This window comes from Lagopus leucura, unplaced genomic scaffold (assembly GCF_019238085.1).
Source record: "Lagopus leucura isolate 7727_CA_CO unplaced genomic scaffold, USGS_WTPT01 Super-Scaffold_100019, whole genome shotgun sequence".
In the NCBI taxonomy this organism is placed as follows: domain Eukaryota; kingdom Metazoa; phylum Chordata; class Aves; order Galliformes; family Phasianidae; genus Lagopus; species Lagopus leucura.
In genome coordinates, this window is record NW_024962273.1 from 13,343,152 (window position 1) to 13,356,259 (window position 13,108).

General features: G+C 44.3%; 1 protein-coding gene across 1 annotated transcript in view; it reads right to left on the bottom strand.

Annotated features, from left to right (window-relative positions):
- Positions 1 to 908: 908 nt before the first annotated feature.
- Positions 909 to 13,108, bottom strand: part of MARCHF4 (membrane associated ring-CH-type finger 4) — a 78,670-nt gene continuing 66,470 nt past the window's right edge. Inside the window, exon 4 of the mRNA XM_042877903.1 lies at positions 909 to 1,270. Within this exon, the coding sequence (XP_042733837.1) occupies positions 909 to 1,270 (362 nt within the window). The remainder of the gene's footprint in view (positions 1,271 to 13,108) is intronic.

The window sequence follows — 13,108 nt, forward strand, 5'->3', positions numbered from 1 at the left end:
CTTGAAACACCTGCGGAGCATTTGTACAAAATTCGCCAAAAATGCCTATATGTTGAATAAAGGTCATGGAATGCCCTCCCTCCCCCCCCTCCCAACTCCACCCCCACAAACCCTTTGTCAGGAACATTATGAAAAATCACAATTTTTGTTTTGGTGAAATTTGGGTACGCCTGGGCTTTGTTGCATTTTCTTGGCGAGATGATTCAACGGTCAGTTGTTGTTGTGTTTGGGTTTTTTTTTTTTCCCATAAATTACTACTGAAAAATCCCCAGCCATTTCACTTCAGATATCCTATGGTAAATCGAACAAGGTTCCAGAATGACTCATGAACAAAACGACTCATAGCCCTGGTTAATCACAGTCTGGAAAAAAAAAAAAAAATACTCCAAATATTTCATTCCCTTCCTGGTTTATATAAATCTCACACTTGCGTGCGTGTGTGTGTGTGTGTAGGGTGGGTGTGTACAGAGCATCACCTATTCCAGGTAATAGGATTTGTAAGACATGCTAAACCGTCTGTTCCTCTGCTTCCCCAGAACTCTGCCTACTCAGTTTTTAGTCTGTATTGCACTTGTTTTGTTGGTTTTTTTTTTTTCTTTTTGTGATTTGTGTGGTTGTTTTTGTTTTTGTTTTTTTTTCCCTTTTTTTTTTTTTTTTTAACTGGCTGGAAAACATTAACCTCTTTAGCATGAGTGTGCAGCTCTCTCTCCACCTGCTTTCTCCTCAGCTGGCCAGGTGCCGCCTCTTATATCTTGTGCAGTTACCGAAAAAAAAAGAAAAGAAGGAACAGAAGAAGAAGAAAAGAAAAGAATAAAAGGGAAGAGAAAGAAAAAGGCACACCATGCTCCTCTGCGTTACGAGTTCTGCGTCTCCTCCGCTCTGCGTTAAGGCCTCCTGAATTCCTCGGCTCAGACCGTCGTGACCCTCATGACGAGCTCTCTGTTACTACTAGACTGACTCCTCTGTTCGTGAGGCCTCAGGTGGCTGAGTATATGCAGGATGGTGTAAGCACAGTGGTGGTCAGAGAGGGTGCCTGTGGCATGGCCGGCGGCCCGGGCCCCGCTGTCGGCCGGAGCGGAGTTAGTGGCTGTACCACCAGTGGAGGACGAGTGGGTGGTTTGGGAGGAGGGACGCTGATTTGTCCTGGTCCCTGTTTTTTGTTCCTCCATGTCCTTTGTTTTGTCATAGTTCAGCACTTTCCACTGCTGATTGACCGCCTGCCACCGTTTAAAAATCCGGTAAACTGAGGGCCCTTCGTGTATTATTAGACCTGGAGGGAAGGGGGAAAGAATTAAACATAAAGTAGAGATAAACTTTAGAAGAACCATCATCTTCATCACCCCAGCATCGCGCCCTCCAGCTGGCTGTTCTGCTCAGCTCTCCCTCAGCTTATTCAGTGATATATCATGGGATCACAGAGTTCATGGAAGGGACCCTTACAGGCCATCTGGTCCAACCCCCTGCAGTGAACAGGCACGCCTACAGCCCCACCAGTGCTCAGAGCCCCTCCATCCTGACCTTGAGTGTCTGCAGGGATGGGGCTTCCACCACATCTCTGGGCAACCTGTGCCAGTGCTTCACCTCCCTTATTGCAAAAAAATTTTCTCTCATATTCAGTCTAAATCTCCTCTCTTTCAGTTTGAAACCATTTCCCCTTCTGCTTCTGCTCTGCTGGATCCCTTTCCCCCTGAATTAAAAGGATTACAGCTTCATCTCAGCAATCAATAAACAGGTCTTAAATGCAGCGGAGTGAGTTATGCTCTTACAGCAGAACAGTATCTGTTTACCAGTAAATGCCTGAGGTTTATCTATCACCGAGCTGGTTTTGCATGCTGCATAGGCATGATTCACTGTGTGTTTGGAGGGTAAGTAACTGCAGCTGACGTGCTGGTGACGTCTGCTGCACCAACGTCACTGCAAACTCAGAGCACATCTCCCCACACACACTGCAGCGGAGCAGATATGCGCACAGAGGCCAGGGACAGCAGTCAAAAACAAGAAGGGGCTGGCTATACCTGTGAATGGTTTGTCCTTCTCGGCAAATGTTTGCTCATTGGCAAAGCAGGTACCTTGTCAGACCTCATCGCTTCCAAGGGGAGAAAACAACACACTTGGAAAAAAAGAGCTTACGTAGTTTCTGCTGTGAGTATGCAGGGAATGCATATGTCCTGTTACCCACCTGTATGCACCTGATAGAACTGATATCTGGGGGATGGCAAGTGGGCTTTAGGACACTTGATTTCTCTGCGTTTGAAAGAGAGTGAGCTGCTTACACCCTTCCACTAGGAGTTAGCTCATCTCCCAGAGCTCTGCCATCCTCCCCACAACTAGAGGGCTGGAAGGATGAGATAATGCCAGAAGTGGTTAGGCAGATGACATCATGTGACTATTAAGCATTGATACCATTCAAGTGACCTAGCTTAGACTATACCCTTTGAATGCAATGCAAGCAGCAGTGCCTACAACGGTGTTGTTCTTACCCACTGAGGCTGAACGAAGCTTCCCATGTAGACTGGCTTAGATGATGCACTGTAATACAGTTAATAAGCTTTACTGGAGATTGGGATTTATGCAATGTGAGAGGGTCTCTGTGTCCTTGATTTGCAGCAATCTGTCTGATAGGAAGGTGCCCTTGTGTAACTGTGGCACTTTTTACCAGCAGGTAGGGCACGTACTAGTTGAGTTAGCAGATGCGTAACTTCATTCTTCACAACAGTGATGGCTTCACTATTCTTGGTCACCATCAACATTACCAGAAATGTCTGTATTAAGAGCAGTTCTTTTGCCTACCTGTTCCAGGAGTTCAATTACGAGAGCAAAGAACAAAAGACCTACAAGATGCAAGAAGCAAAACCATATCAAAATGAGGAGGCTGCCTTGTTCACTGAGGGGTGATGATGTTCACAACAGGATACAGTAAGTGGTTTACTGTTATCCCTGATGAATTGAATGTTGGGGCATTACCCTCCATCCAGCTTTCGTGGACTGTTTCTGATGACAGCCAACTACTAAGTAAACCAGTTCCATACAAAAAAGCCCGACATATCAGAATGTCATCCTTCCCTTAGGGCTGACCTCCCTTTGACCCACCAATGGTGTGCAGATATCTAATTTCTCAGGGCACGCATCTGACTTTACAAACTTTAAATTCTAGGTTTACTGCTGTCTGAGTTTCTAGCCCTTCTGATTCTAAACACAACTAGAAGCCCTACTGACTTGATCACAAATTAGCTTCAGGGGGACTCACATTCATCTTAATGTAGTGCTGAGCTTGTTTACTGGCTGTAGAAGTAATTACATGAGTTAATTTAAGTATTCAAATCTAGCTATTTTGGGACATGGAAAATAGATGGGAAGTAAAATGGGCTAAAAATATGGGTGAGATCCTTATTCTGGTTCTCATAAACCACTGAGATTGCACAGGTATAATCCTGTAATGATGCCAGCTTTTCAAAATGAAACAATATGATGTCATAACAAAACAAAACAAAAAAAAGGTGGTTTTTTCCTGTCTAGTTTGGAACATGGTTGAGAATTCTGACATCTTCTGATCAAAGCGTAACCATAAAAAGCAGGACTTAGGGAAAGCCTGCAGATCCATCCAAGGAGACAGCATTGAAGCAGGGCTAAAGTGGATTGGTCCATGACAAGGGACATTAGACACATATTTAAATGAACTGTCTGATGTGTAATGAATGAAATTCCACTCTGATCAATGACAGAGCCAATATTTCTCTGAGACCACTTTAAGCCTTGGATAAAAGAACCAAAATCAAATATTTTCTCCTTGGCTGTAGAACATCCTCCATAGAATCAAATCCATTCTCCAAAGTATTAAACACTGAGCCAGGACTGTAAATCTATTCTTAATTACCTTATCACAAATATTTAATGCGCAGGCTGATTCAAGAGGGCTGTTTATAAAATTCTTGTTTGTTTGCCTTCTAATTATAAATGTTTATGATCTTATGCAATTAGCTGTGTGATGCTGATGGATGGGTTGCTGAGTCAACTGAGCACCTGTTTTCTTAGATAATTTTGGTTTCCAAATATTTATGAAACTACAAAATAACTTGTTTTCCTCTGCATTTGCGGGGCTCTAAATTACTTATTGATTTCCCAGTGTCAAGCTCAGGAAGCTGTAAAATTAAAAAAGAACCAAGCAGAGGGGTGGGCAGGGAGGCGGAAGTAACAGTGATTCATTTGCAACAGAGAATGCCAAGATTAAGCAAGAGTCCATCACTTCATATCATCTTGCAGGATGCTTAACACTTGAAACAAATTTGGTCTGCCTGAGTTAAATTAGGTTTGGAATTCCTACGTTCAGCTGTGTGTACCCCCTTCCAGAAATACTCCTCCCTTGAGATTCATTCTGGTTAAGAGAGCTGAATCTTTGCAATTAAAGGCCAGAGAAAAGTGGAAAATCCTTCACGAAGAACTGTGTTCAACTGCAAGCATCCAGCTGGAAGCAATTATTCCGTAAGCCAAATCCTCTATATGTGAGGAAGATAGCAATTTGGTGCGAACTCCTCTCTTTGTGAACTTCTCTCCCTTCAACTCAGAAATATCTCTATAAGAATTTCAGATGGATTCCAGTAGTGGCCTAATCCTTTTCCACTCCTCCCAAGTTTATCCTTCCCTCTTCTGCTCCACAAAATCTGTTCTCAACATATCCTATGTGAAAGACATCCTCTTCAGAAGTAAAATGTGTGTGAGTTTCACACAAATCTGCATTGCTCCCAGATTGTTGCCAGGTCCATGAAATTCCTTTTTGCAGTGCTGGTGAAATGAGGCTCCTAGAGAATGTAAGTGCTGAAGATGAGTCCTTCTCATTTTGTTTACTCATGCAGAGACCTGACTGGACCAGTATCAGAGCAGATTCCTTGAACTGAAAATGGTTGAATGTCAGGGGAAATAATCAGGGAACTTATCATATATGCTTGTCTTGCTTACATGATTTAACTCTTATGTTTGTTTGTTTCCATGACGGAGGCATAATAAAAAGCCAGACTGAGCTCTGGTCATGCTTAAAACATGCTAAACTCGACAGTACACAAAGGATACTATATTTATCTCTTTTTGCTATATTCACTCTCTTATACATCAGACTTTCTTGCTCCTTCTATTATGACTTTATTACTCTGCATGAGTCCATGCAGAGTCAGACCATGGGCAGCTCTGAGGAGCTGTGTAGTGTCTAGCCAGAAAAATCATTTGAAGTTGGGCAGGCAAGGATTGTGCCAGTGCAGTTGCATACACATGTCCCAAGCAGCTGAGAAAGCAAACTGACAACTGTTGAGTCTGGGAAGGATCTAGCTCTTCCATCTATCCACCAACCTCACTCTCATTCTCTTCCTAGAACAAAGACATTTGTGCAATTTCTTTTCCAGATGATCAAGCTGCAGTCTGCAACAGAGCTAGCACTGCTGAAAGCAGTTCCAGTTCCACGTTCTACTGATTTGCACAGCTATGCCTGAGCTTCTTCACACCTAAGATGCAGGAATTGGAAAGAAGAGCATGACCAAGGGTGATGGCCCAGAGATAAGGCTGATATCACTGTAGGGCTTCTCTGAGCCTTGCAATACCTGCCCTGGGTTTAGTTGGAACAGAGGTGCATTGCCATTGTTGAGCCTGTGAGAGCTCAAGAGAGACCCCAGAATGGCTGTTGGCAGAGCATGGGCAAAAAAAAGATATTAAAGAACACAAATTTGAGCCTCCAGATAGGCAAGAGGGGATCAGCTAAGGTACCAGCATCCTGTGAGATTAACCCAAGAGGCTGCAAGTCTTCAATTTACAGCAACTTTGGAGCAGCAGTTTCCCAGAAATGACAAGCAGTCACCTTGTGCACACTGTCAGCTCTACCACCAAGCGATCTTTTCTCCAGGACCTCCAGCCTCTAATTAACCTTCCCCTCATTCCAACACTTGCCATGCATTTTCTTGAAACAGACAGGTAAATTCTTGGGGCAGAAACTTTTTCTCCCATTTGCCACTAAAGAAACCATGAAAACAAGACCTTTGCTGACAGTGAGTGGTAGTTTGCCCTTGTGCTGTCACTCACATTATCTACAGGAACAAAAATCACAATCTGTCCTAGCCAGTTACTCTGTCCTGCTTCTCATAAAGCCCCTGCCCTGTAATCTGAGCTGTCATCTCTTGTTTCCACCTTCAGCAGCTCTTCCACCCTTCCGTTTCCTTTCCAAGTGCAGTTTCACCTCAGCCATACAGCTGCCATGCTTTTGCCTGTTTCTGATGCTTTCCTTGCTGAGTGTCAGGGGAAGATTATGGCAGCTGTGATCAAAGTTAAATATCTGTATCCCCAGTAGTGATGGCTCAGGCCAAGGCCAAGCAATCCTCCTGGGAGATAGGGCTTTCATTGCTGGACTTTCCCCCTATTGACATAATTGCATACACATACCCTTCTTTCCCTTCCTGTGAATTCTTTCATCTTTTGTGGCAATTTCAAATTCCCCCACTTCAGTTATTTTCTCGCATTAATCTCATCCTATATGCTTCATCCTTACCCTCCTTTTATCTTAATCTAATAGCAGAAAAGTGGCTGTACTCGTTCAGAGAAGAGGTCTGCCTGTCACAGCATCCCACCTCCAGCAGCAGCCATCAGTACAAGAAGCCAGGACAGTATAACATAGCAGGGAGAGGTCTCTTTAGAATCATGGAATCATTTGAGTGGGAAAGGACCCTTAAAGGCCATTGGGTCTCACTCCCTGCAGTGAACAGGGACACCTACATCTCCATCACTTGCTCAGACCCCTCTAGCCTGACCTTGAGTGTCTCCAGGGACGGAGCTTCCACCCCTGGACAACCTGTGCCAGTGCCTCACCAACTTTCTTGTGAAAACTTCTTCCTTATATCCAGCCTAAATCTCCCCTATTTTAGTTTGAAACCATTTTCCCTTGTCCTGTCACAACAGACCATAGATTTCTAGTGTACTACACTGAAATGTACTGACTTCTGCTCTGAGCTCTGCTTTTGCTCAGATAAGCTGACCCTACACACCCCAAATTCTCATAGTCTCTCTGAGATTGCTCCATTCTAAAAGATACTTTAGAAATAACCATGAATCCCTGCTCATGTCGACCTCATATCTCACAGTACACGAGAGATGAGTCACCAAGCTGAGGTTGGAAGGGATCTTAAACATTATCCAGTTCCAACCCCCTGCCATGGGAAAGGTTACCCTCATCAGTGATGCAAGAGAATCCTTGGTGATAAACTTGAGGGGAAAAAAAAAAAAAAGCCAGAGAGACCTTTCCTTGGAAATATGGGCTGGGAAAGGGGCATCTGGTATCTGGCACCTCCTCAAGGTCTCTTCTAGCTGAATCTGACAAGTTCTTTAAACAACACAACATCTTTAAATCCTCCAGAGCCAAGACTCAAGGCTGTAGAATTGCTCAACAGGCACTAGTGAAGTGGATGAACCAGGGAATAGGTAGATTTATAACTGAAAGTAATGCCATGGCATCAGCGCAGATACTACACTTGGACTGACTGGGGAGGGAAGAAGTGACTATCAAGTGGGGAATCAGGAAATTCTCTCCTTCCCCTCTCACCTGTTCACCATCCCAGAATCTCTTCAATTTGACACCCTCTTTCTGCAAGGTCCCAACGAGTGCAATCCCCAGAGCAGAGGTGCAGAGACAGAGCTATAATGCTGCCCTCCTTGCAGTACCGTGATGAAACGTGCTGATATGTGGTCACAGCATCACTGTCTCTGGTACTGTGACTGCCTGGCCCAGCTTTTGTTAAGGGTTTTGTTTTCTCCTTCCCAAGAATAGCACTTTGCACTTCTTTTTATTGAATTCCATCTTGTTGATCTCTCCAGTTTGTCAAGATCATTTCAAAGTCTGATCTGATTCTCCAGAGTGCTTGTGGCCTTTCCAAGTTTGGTGTCATCTGCAGATTTTATAATAGCACTTCCTGTTTCATTATCAAAGCAATGAATAGAAATAATGAAGAGAGCAGAGTCCAAAACATTCCTACTTGAAATGTGTTTCCACTACACCGACAATAACTATGAAAGCAGTTTTTCAGTTGTTTGTACATCTGCCTTTTAGTTACATAATCTAAACCACATTTCACTGTTTTCTTTAGGGGAACCTGAAGGCAAAGCATCAAAAGCATTGCTCAAGCCATGGGATGTCAAACTGACTGCTTCCTCCTCAGCCAGTAGGATAGTGACCCTCCCAAATTAGAGGTGGTTATACTCTCATGCTCCTCAATTGGTCAGTTAATTATTTTTTTCTAGTATCTTTCTATGAATCTGTTAAACTCCTTTGCCCTTCATTTCCTTGATCTGCCGTTCAAACCTTCTGCAATGACAGAGATTATATTCAAAGCCAGGTACTCTGCCTGCATTTCCCCAGCTGCCTGGCACCTCCTGTGTCCTCCCTGAGTTTGTGATGATACAATGCTCATGGGTCAGGGATTGCTCCTGCGGCTTCCTCTGAAGTTCATTAAAATGTGCTGACAAGGACACAGCTAACTTGTCTAAATATTTTCAAGTCTGTTCTTTTCTGATTCTGCCCTGGGCTCCTTTCTCCTCATTAAAATTATTTTAGTTAAGTTTTGAAGACTGAAACAAAGGCAACATTTAATGTTTGGCCTTTTTTTTTTTTTTTTTTTTTTTTCCTCCCCCATCAAGTATTATTTGAGCTCTTACACTTGCTTTAACATAACCTTACGGACCCATTTGTTGTTGCCTTCTCTCTCCCTGTATGGTCATCCTGGGGCTTGGGTCTGGGTCTGACTGGTCCCTTTGCCTGTGTGATTCCTGGAGACCTGTCATTAGTTGCAGGCTCTTCTTTCTGCCTTTTTGTGATTGCAGCTTCTGATTTTGGGTCCTCAAAGAGCTCCTGATGCAGCCTCAGTGCTCTCTTCCCACGCTTCTGAGCCTTCCCCTGCACAGGCACAGTTTGCTGTTGTGCCTTTAGTATCATCCCTTTTGGCAATCGCGAGCTGTTCGCAGCTCTTTTATCCTTCTGATTCTCTTCCCAAGAGTTACTCCCTGCTCTGCTCCCCTGAGGCTGCTGCTGCTGCTGCTTTTCTGGAGTCCATTATCCTCACATCATATATTTCTTGAGTTCAGGAATGCTTTCATCACACACTCCCTTTTCGTACAAACTACTGCTACGTTCAGATTTTCAGGGATTCTTTGCTCTCAGGAAAACTCAAATATGAAGGATAGACTCCTTCCTAACCCTCATCTCTGTTTTCCAAAATATAATTTTTTTTCTACACCATTTTTTCCAGTGCTTAGTGGAAGTCTACCCTGCATACATGAGGGTAATGGATGACCTGGGACCTCCACACCATCCTTAAGACATCTCTAATTGTTGCGAGGCATCAGGGCAGTGAGCAGAATGCTTTTAGTCCACAGGATATCTGGCAAAGGTCTGCCCTGAATGCTGATACAAGAAGGCTGTGCAAGCTGGGAAATGTCCGGCATTGAAAGATACACAGCATACACTGAAAACTTATTCATAAAGATTAGAGCTCGAGTGAATGCTTAGCATATGGAAAAAAATAATTAGCTGATTATAATCAGGCATTTTCTTATCAATCATTCTCCATGCACATTTTTTAATACCTCGAGAGATGATTAAATATGTGCAAGGCTGAGCTGTAATTTGGCCAAGCAGAACTGGGATGGCTGTGTGGCTGGGCCTTGTTCACTGCTGTTGATCACAGAATTGTTTAAGTTGGAAGGGACCTTTAAAGGCCATCTAGTTCAACACTCCTGCAGTGCACAGGGACAACTACAGCTGCATCAGGGCACTCAGAGCATGACCTTTGGATCAGTGAGTGATATGTGCCATCATGGAGCCCATGGGTCTGGGGAAGACAAAACACTTTCTTCTCCCCATCACCCTTAGGTGTATTTTCTGTAATGGGATTGCACTGACAGGCAGCTTTCACACCTGTCTCATGCTTAGCTCTCCTCAGGTCACACGGGCCATGACTCTGGCAAAACTGTAGATGAGCCCCTCTAGTGTATACAGACAAGCTGCTCCCAGCTCTCTTGGTGAGGTACTTCGTGAAGGTGTGGACTATTCCCTTTCAGATCATTAACAGCATAAGCAGGCCCCCAGGCCCTCTGCTGCTGATAAACCAGCAAACTTTGACTTAGTACAGCTTGGCTCTTCTCATGCAAGCTGGGCTTGAAGGACAGCTCTGCCTTAACGCTTCCTCAGCCCCAGGTGGGCCACAATCCCATGCAGTGGTAGCAGGAGCTCTTCTGCTTCCCTCCTCTGCTCCATCTGGCAGAGCAACAGGAGCAGCAGCCCCATCTGAGCTATGTCCCAAGCTCTGCACAGCCATTAACACCCACCTTCGGACTCAGCAGGATTCCTGCTGGCTGGAAGAGGGATCAATGTGCCAGTGTCTCATAAGGTCACTACAGTTGCTATGGCACTGGTAGGAGGTGGATCACTTAATCCACTGGGATGAGTGGAGAGGATGGGTAGAGACTTTCTGTCATAGGGCTGATGGGAGTGGGGTCAGTATGGTATAGGTGCAATGTAGAGCTTTTATGGCAACCAGGCAGAAGCCAGCTTCTCTGAGAGCTGCTGCCTCCATCTGCAGTCAAGTCCTCTGCCCAGCCATGTGTACCTCCACAACACATGGGCATAGCCCTGTTGGGCTGAGCTGGTAAGGCCCCAAATAAGGAAATGGAAGAAAGTGATATCAAGTGTCTGAGGGATAGGAAATTCCATTTAGCACTCCTACATGGTTTGTTTGCCCTGGGAAAACAACATCAGTTGTCTGCAGGATGCCACTTGTGATAGAGGAGCTGGGCTGGCCCTGGGAACCACACAGAGCAGTGCCATCACTCTAGAAATGCCAAAGTATTTTCAGCTCTACATATACAATCTACCAGCCACGACTTTCTCCCACCCTGCCCACTTGCACTCCCTCCCTCAAAACCTGGACAAAAAAAAAAAACAAAACAAGAATTATCAGCAAAAACGAGTAAAATAAACCTCTAAGTAATCCTCGCTCAGGAAACAGTCAAGCCATAAACAAAAGCACTCCTGCAAGCTCAGCTGGCTGTGGACAGCTACAGCAAAATGGATGTTGTGCCCTTAAGGGCCCTTGTACTCCTGTGGTATTTAATTCGTAGCACACGATAAAGCAGAAGATTAAAGGGCAGTCTCTAGCTATACAGGCAGCAAAAAAATGGAGACTGTTCTTGGAAAAGGCAAATAAATAAATAAGGAGTGGAACTCCACAAGCAGAATGCTCTTAGTTCTGAATCATACGCCTCCACTATTCCTCACTTGTGAGTCTACCTGTAACTGTGCAATTATAGGGCTTAAAGGCATTGCCCATATACCCCCTTGCTCTCTTCAAGATTCTCCTCCTTGCTTCATAGTGAGGATTGTATGAATCCTTTTGGCGTGGTTTTTCTCCCCACATTTACAATGGAGAGGACAGTAGCACCCCACACCTTGATAGGACATTGTGCACAAGAGGTACATGGCACCAGTTGTGTGCATGGCAGATGCTATTGGTTCTTTAAAAGGACTGGTGACTCTATGGGTCTCCTTTACATCTTCAGGATGTTCTCTGACAGAAGTCCATGGAGGTGGACATTTCTTCTGTTGCCACAGCAGTCAGCCCTCCTGGTGAGGGTTCTAAACCTCCCTATCCTATAACTAATACCACTTTGACTAAGGTGCTACTTTTGTAATCATGCTATATCCTCAAATATTCCTGGGATATTTCTCTAAAGGCAAAGCTGGGCAACAGCATTGTTTTGTGTAGAGCTTTGAAATCTGGCATCATACCAGCTTGAAGCAAGACTTTAAAAGTCATGCTGTCCCCCAGGATGGAAGTATACGTATATGTTTTCAGACAGATGAGAATGTTTCATTTGGACTTTTTTTTTAATGTATTCCAATTCTGATGCTGAATTTAAAATACTCAGTGTGAGCAGTCATCTCTAAATGCTAAATCAAAATGCTTTGTTCAGTAATGATCAAAATATGACATTTGCTTATTGAAGGTAGAGCTAATGTCTCTCTGTTTTTATTAGGAAATGAAATTCTGTAAGGGAAAATGGGGACAGCTTCACAGAATTTTTCATTTTCTGAGGGCTGCAGGTCCTGTCTGAGCCTAACCCCCTGAGATTGCTTCTGCCACCAAAGCACTCTTCCGCTAACTGTGCAGAACTAAGGAAGGAAATCAGAGCCAAGAGGCCAAGGGCCATGTTTATCATTTCTGATCCATCACTACCCAGGATCAGATCTTGACCTGAGACCACCCATGCTCCTGTTTCAATTCTCGCTCACGGAATTGTTGTGTATGGGTCTGAAGGATGGCTGTCCTTAAGAGAACTGATCAGTCACTGTTATAAGAAGTGATTCCAGGACTGGGTTAATGTGCCTTCATGTTGATCTCTTCTTACCTCTTCCTCTGGCTTCCTCCATCCTAACTATGCACCACAATTTATGCAGCTGGTGTGGAGGTTATGCCAGCTGCTTACAAGGGAATCTCCTGCTATGACAGGCAGGTGAGTGCTTCTGCCTCTGTCTGTGGATAGGAGCTGAACCCAGTGACAAAAGGCTCACCATTTCAACAGAGGATCCAGTGACAGGGAAGCCACGTTCTGATTATAACATATCAGAAAATGCAGTTCACAAGGCAGAAGGATTTCTTCTCCCCCTTCAAAAATGTTAATTATGTTGCCCTCACTAAATGCTAAACACATTGATCCATTGGAGCAGAGAGCACCATATGGTTATTCATGACAAAATACATCTCCAAAGCCCTGTTGCAACAGTGGGAAACTGTATGGAGCTAGATGTGGCGAAGGATTTTGGGGCTGAAAGAATGTATGTAAAAAGCCCAGGTTCTGCTCTGGTGGTGCTGGAAACCAAGGCCCACCTTGTAAAAAGGGAGAGAGAGGGAGAAAAGGGAGAAAAAAACTGCCATTGCTGTGCTGGAATTCAGAATGCAAGTTGAGCTCCTGCAGCAATGCCCACTGGTGAGAGCAGCACACACATTACACACACTGGCTGGCCTACTCTGCTCTTATTGAATAATCAATGCAGCATTAGATAAAAATAGGTCCTATCTTTCAGGAACAG